This window comes from Plasmodium inui (genome assembly GCF_000524495.1).
Source record: "Plasmodium inui San Antonio 1 unplaced genomic scaffold supercont1.20, whole genome shotgun sequence".
NCBI classification, from domain to species: domain Eukaryota; phylum Apicomplexa; class Aconoidasida; order Haemosporida; family Plasmodiidae; genus Plasmodium; species Plasmodium inui.
In genome coordinates, this window is record NW_008481854.1 from 306,987 (window position 1) to 315,756 (window position 8,770).

Genomic DNA, 8,770 nt, shown 5'->3' on the forward strand with positions numbered 1-8,770 from the left:
GCCTCCTTCTTTGCCTTCTCTTCAGCCTCCTTCTTTGCCTTCTCTTCAGCCTCCTTCTTTGCCTTCTCTTCAGCTTCCTTCTTTGCCTTTTCTTCAGCTTCCTTCTTTGCCCTTTCCTCCTGCTCCGCCTCAGTTTTGGCCTTTTCCTCCGCTTCTGTCTTGGCCGTTTCCTGAGGCTTCTCGTCTTCTGTTTTGGCGCTTTCCTCGGGCTTCTTCTTCTCCTCCTGGGAGTCACAATGGATATCCCCGTTCGGGCTACTTGCCATCGGGCTGTCCTTGGCGTTCTCCTGGAGCTTTTTCCGTTTCCTCAGCTCCTGTAGTCGTATAAGGTGATATGGCTTCTCGCTGGTCGAGGCATTTCCCCTTGTCGCTTCGTCGTCCCGTTTGGCTCTCACGTTGGCGAAGTCGACGTCTTCGTCCCTCTTGCTTCTACGGTTGCCGAAGACGATGTCGTCGTCCCGTTTAGCTCTCACGTTTGCAAAGTCAACGTCGTCGTCCCGCCTGCCCCTAGCATTGGCGAAATCGATGTCGTCGTCCCGCTTGCTCCTAGCACTGGAGAAGTCCACGTCGCCATTCCTTTTGTTTCGCACATTGCCAAAATCGACGTCATCGTCTCTTTTGTTTCTAAGATTGGCGAAATCCACGTCGTCATCGTCCCGCCTGCCCCTAGCATTGGCGAAATCTGCATCGTCGTCTCTTTTGTTTCTAAGATTGGCGAAGTCTACGTCATCATCTCTTTTGCTTCTAACGTTGGAGAAGTCTACGTCATCGTCTCTTTTGCTTCTAACGTTGGAGAAGTCTACGTCATCGTCTCTTTTGCTTCTAACGTTGGAGAAGTCTACGTCATCGTCTCTTTTGTTTCTAAGATTGGCGAAGTCTACGTCATCGTCTCTTTTGTTTCTAAGATTGGCGAAGTCCACGTCATCGTCTCTTTTGCTTCTAACGTTGGAGAAGTCTACGTCATCGTCTCTTTTGCTTCTAACGTTGGCGAAATCTGCATCGTCGTCTCTCTTGCTTCTAAGATTGGCGAAGTCTACGTCATCGTCTCTCTTGTTTCTAATATTGGCGAAGTCTGCATCGTCGTCTTCGTAGCCACCCGGGGCGTTAAACCTATTCTTACTCCTCTGACGCCTGTGGGGAGAGAACTCTCCCTTCCTCTCATGGCCTCTATCAAATGGGGCATTCTTATTCCTGTTATCATCTCTCCGATTAAAATTATCGTTTCCTCTGTTATTTTGGCCATCTGCATCTAGAACCCGCCATTCAATGTTCTGAACAAACTCATTCTGCTCAAAAATCTTTTTCCTTCTGTCGTCTGCTCTGTTGGGTTCAGGTAGCTTGGCATCAATTATGAGATCATCTTTCTGGTAGTACTTTTGCAGATCAATTATGTTCACATGAATTTGTTTCTTTTTCTTCGCCATTTCGTTGGTACCTCTTTTTTTTTTTTTCTTGGCTGGGTGGGGGGAGGAGTGTTTCTTCCCTTTTTTCTGTGTTGCGCCTATGACGCAATTACAGAGTGGGAAGTGAAAAAAAGGGAAGCAGCGTTTTTAGGAGGTTGTTATATATATTTTTATATCGCTCAGGAGAAAAGCATATCCCCTAACGTGATTGATAGCTTATTTTTTCTTGGCAACAGAAAAAAAAAAAAGAAACTACCTCTTTCATACTGCTTCCTTCTTTGCTCTTTCTCTGTCCCTGTTTTTTTACTAATTGGAAAAATGCTTTTATGACGGGTAATTTTATATTTTTCCTGTGACTTTTTTTTTTTTTTTTATCTTTTTTCTGTGGTTCCCCAGTCGTATGGAATTACATATACACTTTACACGTGGCGGAACAGAGATGAGCACTGAACATATTTTTTTGCTGGCGCTAGAAGAGAGCAGCCATAAGCGGGTGAAATGTATGCAACTAGGTGTACGCAGAGGTTTGGCATCTGCCGTGCTGCCATGCTGCCCTGCAGTGCTTCTGCCGCCCCTAGAAAACAATGCGGTTAATTCTTCAGAGCAGAGTTACCGCTTCCCACAGATCAGGGTACTCAAGTGTAAAGGATATAGTTAATCAGAGCAAGCCCATTACCACAGAGTGGACAAACGCACTCGCGCAGCTTTATCGTCCCCGCTTCACGTTTGCATCTTTGTACGTACAGTTGGTCCTTCACCGCATGCGTTCGCGTGACAGTTTATTTTGTTGCCGCAGGTTTACGCATGAGTGGGTAGCGGGGTAGTGAGGTGTAGTCCGGTATAGTGACGTAGTGCGGGTTTGCTTTTTCCTCCTTCGCTTTAGGCGGTTCGGTATGGACGCAACTGCTTTAGCTGCACTATACTGTAATATACTGTAACTGTGTTGGCGTCGCTTTTTTTTCTTTTTCTTTATCATCACAAGGGGTAGTAAATTTGGAAAAAAAAAAAAAAAGTACGACAGGCATTCGAGGTTGATCATGCGACTCCCGTTTGATGGGCACAATTTAGCTTCTTTCTTTTTTTGTTTTTTTTTTATAATGATATTTAACTGATACTTGGTCGCCTCCTCGCTGCACCTTCACATCTACGACTTTCCCCCGCGCATGAGGGAGTGAAATTATCAAGACGTGCCCCATGCAGTTTACGCGGTTGTGCAGGGCGCAGCAGGTGGGCACACTAGAATGTGGCTGACGGCTGCACTCTTTGGGGTCACCACACATTGGATCGAAGCAGAAACTTTTTTCCTCTCCTGCCTTCAACTGTCGAACAGATGAACTACCCAAATGAAAAAAAAAAGTCTGCCGCGGGGATATACTACAAAGTGTCAAATAAAGAAGCACATGTTTTACTTTACCATCATAACAGAGGAAAAAAAAACAAGTGGAAATATCTACCTGTTACAATGGTTCGGCGCAGGTTACCACACTCGAGACAGCTACCTGCCAGTGGATACACGTGGAGTTCTCCCATGTGGACTCTTTCGAATGGGTACCCCCTCCAGGTAACGTGTCCTTCTCGCGCTGTCTACCGCGCATGTCCAACTGGAGTTATGCAACACAGGGGTATCAATTATAGATCATTCCCCTCGGAGAGCAAACCATTTATCTGCATATCAGTTCAATCAGCATATATTAAAACGGAGGACAGAGAAGAACCTATCTTGAGACGCTACTTTTTACCAAGGGCTGCATGCAAAAACAGCCTTAACAATATCATTGTGTCGGGGATGGTGTCTACACGCGTAGGTACAACCCGCCAGCATTCGTCATTCCACCGTTCGTCATTCCACCATTCGTCATTCCACCATTCGTCATTCCACCATTCGTCATTCCACCCTTCGTTATTCCACCATTCGTCATTCTGAACGAGGGCGAAATGCCAGTTCCGCTGGACCATCCCCATGGCGATTACGGGGCGCGGAAGAGAAAGGCAACCCGTCGTCTCCCCAGAGGAATATTCAAAGTAGGAAGATGGTCTGTTGTTCCGTTTTGCAAAAAGCATAGTTTATAGTTCGATCACACGGGAGAGGTGTCGCGAAAAAAAAAAAAAAAAAAGACGACCACGTGGGTGCCGAGGCGGTTTTGTGCATAAAGGCGTCCACCGCTTTTTCCTCACTACTCAGTTGAAGTAGTCGACGTACCTGCTCCGCACGTCCCTTATGTCCAGCGGGTTCTTGTTTGCCTGCGAAAGGTTCTCCGTCTGGGGGGGTGGGGCGACATTTTTAATTTCCATTTCGCGCTGCATTTTGCGCCTCTCTCGTTCTTCCTCCTCGTCCGACGTCACCCCCTTCTCCCTCCACCGCTTCTTCTCATAGTCATAATAAAAAACGTTTTCCTCTTCATCCTCCGATTGTTCTGTCATTTTTATTTTCTCCTTTATGTTTGAGAAGAATCCTGAAATGAAGGTCTTTCCTATGTTAATTAAGTCCATGTTGTTTTCTCCATTTTGTTCATCCGCTTGCTTTTTTTTTTCGCTGTGTGTTTTTTTGTCACTCACTTCGGGGGGTCCACTTTTACCTGACGGTTCAGGTGGTTTGGCGTTACCTCCATAGGGCACGCCACCCCCTGCGGGGTAGTTATTGCCGCTTGGGGGGTGAGCTGCGTGGTGGGGGTCCCGCTGCCCGGGGTGATGAGGAACCTGTTGCACCGTGTGATGGAGATCGTGCTGCACCTGATGCGTGGCATGAGTGAACGATCCCGCGGCTGGGTACACCACGTTCCAACTGGCATCGTAGTAGTAGGCGTAATTGTCCTGGCCCACGGCGCTGCCCAATCGCCCATCATACTGGATGGTACTACCCCCCCCGCTGTGGCCGCCCCCGTGTTCGCCGCCCCAATTCGCAGTGTAACCACCGTTACACGTGCCGCTAATATTCTGGAAAGACACCGCAGTGGAGTTCCTACCGTCAGGCATGTCGCTCATTAATGCGCCTTCCGCCATGGATTGCCCCCCCCCGGAGAAGTAACTCACTTGAGCGCTTTCATTTTGGTACGGACCATTGTACTGATGATAGGGAATTGTCCTTTCCACAGGGGTATACTCCGCTCCTTCCCCCGAGACGACCATTTGTGGTGGGTGGTAGCTAGACAGAAAGGAATTCCCCTGATCTGTTGGGTAGGGAGCATTTGCAAGATGGGGGGTGATGCTCGTCCCAGTGTTAGAGACATCGTGTTGATTATTCGACTGATCTGGGTTAGTAGCAACGCTATACGGTGGCGGAGGAAAACTCAAATGAGAGTAACTTTCAACCCTCTCGTTGTATTGATTCTGATTGGTCGTAAGTGCTTCGGTTTCGTGTGGTGGCGAACTAGGGTTATTTCTGAATAGGTTTGATATTCTTCCCGTTACTGCCCCGTGGTGAGTAGAACCCACATGATCTGTGCTGAACCCTCTTGGATTCTTCACTTCGAAGGGGGTCATGGTAACATTATTGCCGCTAGGCTGCTGGTAAGAAGGCACGTAGTAGGGATGTCCCTCTCGAGACCCATTTTGCCCTTCACTCAATGGTTCATTCGGGGGCGGCACCCCGATAGGAGTACCGGCTAAAAGGCTACCACCAATAGCAGTAGTAGTATCCGTAGTCGTAGTAGTATACGTAGTGGTACTAGCCTGTATAGAGCTTCCCAGATGCACCGCTACCCCCCCGTGCTGCAAATCCCGGTGGGGAGAAATGACTTTATAGTTATACATCCCCCCCTCGGGAAGGCCCTCATTCGACGCAGTCCAGTTCGTGGAGAAAATCCCCCCATTGTGTAGACGCAGAGATGGCAACACGTATTTGGCCTGACTAAGCAAAGACTCATACAAGTGGACCAAGTAGTAGCTCTTGTTCTTGTTCCGTTTCTGACTTCGAATGACATCCACGTAGTAGTATATAATCTCTATATAGCTTTTGGCTTGTTCTAGAACCCCTAATTCTAGGAGAGTAAAGGCGTAGTTAATTTTCTGTCTGATTAGGTCTTCATAGAAGAAGTTGTCCTCATTGGATCTGTTAAGGTATTCTATCACTTCGCACATCTGGAAGGTGAGGACATCAAAGTGGGGGCCTCCCCAGAGTGGGTGCTCCACTGGGCGTGAGTCCAATGGGGATCCCTCCAACTGCTGCGTCCCCAACTGCTGCGTCTCCAACTGCTGCGCCTCCATTGCAACTTCAAAAACACAGGGATTGCCACACAACTGCAGGTAGAGAAACTGCGATTCAGTCACACGTCCGTGCACATACAGCTGTTTTATTAGGAAGGAAAAAAATCGGTGAATGTCTTCTTTGTACTCGTCGTAGCTAAATTCATTCTCTTCGAACTGAAAAAGGAAGTTATGATAAATCAGCACATAGAAACAATACCAGTAATCGATTAGGAGAGTCCTGTCAAAAGTCATGCTCTCCCGATTAAGTAGAGAAATTAAAAAGACAAAGGCTTCCTTAACGATATCGTCGTGAACGCTGGGGTTATAAATCCGAAAAATGTTTTTCAGTCCATCAGTCATCTCAATGTCGTGATTCATACTCTTGTCCATGTGGCTTATGTACCTGCTAAGCATGAGTCTATATTTTTCATCATTGTATTTGTCTAAAATGAGGAAGAAATGTCTAAATAGATTTTTCTCCAGACATAGCCTGGCTGCCTTCTCACTGTTATATATACACAGGTGGTAATACTCCAGGTATATGTCTTCTCTTGTGATTTTCTCTTTGATCCCCATTTTGGAGAATGCATTAATAAAGTATGGGTCCACCAAATCGTTGAATGTGTACTGTCGGTTGTTTACAGATACTTTCTTCTTTTTTTTTTCACCTGGGTTTGTATCACGCCATGTTACCGCTGGGGTGAAGGGCGGCACCTCTCTACAATACGCACTTGTGCGCCAACTGATATCATCCCTTTCGTAGAGCCCGCCATCATCCCCATGGTACACCCCCCCATCATCGTCGATGTCTCCCCCACCGGGGCACTCCCGCTTTGCTGTATCCTTCCCTGTTATCTCAAATTTATCCATTTCCGTTCTGTTATTCTTCAATGCCCCCTTCCCGTCAACATCGGAGAAACTGTCTCTTCTTTCTTGATCGCCTGATTCCTCTCGAGGGTTTTTTTCGCTTGCGCGGAGGTCTCCACTCCAGTCGTGCTGCCAATCGGGTTGATCACTTGGACCACTTGGGTAGCCATTCCCGCTGTGGGGAGGATCTCCTGTGTTGTTCCTCATGCCCTCCCCTTTCTGGCGCGACGACTCCACAAAGTACGACACAACATTTCTGCGCTTGTCACCCGCATGTGCCTTCGCACCACTTGCACCGCTCGTATCCACTCGCACGTCTTTTAAGTTAAATTGCAGCAGATGGGGATTCTTCATAACGTTCAGAAAGTACTGGTAAAGGCAACTCTTCTGTGTGTATTCATAGACATTGGTCCCATATCTTTTTTCATTTAGGTTCATATGACCATATAGGAAATTGATTACCTTCTTGTCGACCTTGTTGGTCCTCCTGCTAAATGGTCCGGGGAAGTTTCTTATCGCGTACACGTGTTCTTCTAGGCTCCTATTGCGGATGGCAATGCTGTTGCTATGCTTGGCGGAGGGGTTGCTTGACGGGGGTGCGGGAGCTACGCGGCCCTTCGAACCGTCGTTCCTCCTGCGAATGCCGCTCTCTATAATGCAGATCAGCGGCGCGCACTTCACCTTGCTCCCCCGGGTGTAGCAAAACGTCCCGTTCGTTCCGAAGCATAGGGCGGTGGGAGCAGCGGTGCTAGCGGCAACGGTGGGGGTGGCGTCCCCTGCCGAGTTATGACCCGCCGAGTTATGACCCGCCGCGTTATGATCCGCCGTGTTACCATCTGCCGCATTATAACATGCCGCTTCCCCCCTCATCGCCTTTGACGTGTCTCCCCTGGGAGCATCTTCCCCCTTCTCACTAGGCCCATTTTGGAAGCGATCCGGGTGGCTTACCTCCCCAACAAGGTCACTGCTGCTTAGTTCAGGAGTCAAACCCGGTACCTCTCCCCCATCCCCGCGAATCTCTTTTTCCACATTGGAATCACCGATGGAGGCATCAACACCATTTGGAGCCTCTTGTATTACACAATCGCCACGATCCTCGCCCCTTTTACATTTCACATTGGTTGCCCCATCTGGATTATTACCACGTGGGGTCGTCAAACGGTTGTCGTGCGTCTCGTTTTCCTCTGCCACTTCGCCGTCCGCTTCTCCGTCGGCTTCTCTGTTCGCTTCTCCATTCGCTTCCCCGTCCGCTTCTCCCCGTGGCGTGGCTCCTTTTCCAGAAAACCAAAAATTAAATTCCCTCTTGTCACTGGCTGGTTCCCCCCTTGCGCCGATCACCTCTGAGGCCGAATCTGCAAAGAGGGACGATATGTCGTTTTTTACCTTCTTCTTGGATTGGGGTTCCGTTTGGCTGTTCGTGTGAACGATGGCGTCTGCCACGTGAGGCACAGTCGTCACGTCAGCCGCGTTCATCACGTTCGCCACTCCCGTGGATTCCTCTTCCACCGGCTCTGCTGGATCCCTCTTGCAGTCAGCCTTGCTGGGCCTTCCTTCTCCCCCTGGACTTGTATCACCTTCCTCCGCCTCCTGACCCTTCTCCCCTTTTTTCCTTTCATCGGCTGAACCCAATTGGATGGAAGAGCCCTCCTCATCGCGTTCGATTATCAACTTGTTTGTGTCAAAACCGCTTGCGGTCTCATCCTTCGGGTCTCGATCCTCCGGCGGCACGTTCGAATCCTCACTAGGTGGTCGTCTTTCCTTCTGATTTTTCTGCCTTATCTCCTCATCAATATTTAGGTCCTTGTTCCTAAATATGTTTTCATAACTGAACAAGTGTTCCTCCATGCTGGCAAGACGTTTGTCGAATTGGAGGGATTCGGCAGGGGATGGAAACAGGGAAAGATGCCCTCAGAGGTGCGACACAGCTTGCAAGAAGTCCGTTGCAAGTTCGCTGCTATTTCCCTGCGGATACCCACTGACGATAAGCATCTTCGCCCCCCCGAGGCAGAGATTTCTGTTTTCCCCTTTCGCGGTGAGAACACGCACCGGTCTGTTTAATCGAAAAAAAAAAAAATTATAAAACGGAACAAAATCAAATCGGAGAGGATCAAACAGGGTCAGAACATACATAACATAGATATATACAAATATGCATACATATATACATGCATATCATGTCGGATTGACTAAAAACAAATAAAACTATTCTGCTGTGCCAAGTTCGCCAATTTGTGGCAAAGCAGCCGTGTCGCCCACAGGTGGAGCACACCAGATGGACTAGATGATGAAGATTCCAATTGCCGATGATGACCAAT

The 8,770-nt window shown here is 48.4% G+C and overlaps 2 protein-coding genes across 2 annotated transcripts in view; both read right to left on the reverse strand.

Annotated features, from left to right (window-relative positions):
• The window catches only part of C922_04182 (hypothetical protein), a gene marked incomplete at both ends in the record, with an annotated part of 4,282 nt that extends 2,858 nt beyond the window's left edge, over positions 1 to 1,424 (reverse strand). The window contains one exon of the mRNA XM_008819767.1: positions 1 to 1,424. Within this exon, the coding sequence (XP_008817989.1) occupies positions 1 to 1,424 (1,424 nt within the window).
• A 2,157-nt stretch (positions 1,425 to 3,581) lies between these two features.
• On the reverse strand, positions 3,582 to 8,300 carry C922_04183 (hypothetical protein; the record flags this gene model as incomplete). The annotated part of the gene is made up of 1 exon (XM_008819768.1): positions 3,582 to 8,300. One exon carries the CDS (start codon positions 8,298 to 8,300, stop codon positions 3,582 to 3,584), a length of 4,719 nt encoding a protein of 1,572 aa, XP_008817990.1.
• Positions 8,301 to 8,770: the final 470 nt, after the last annotated feature.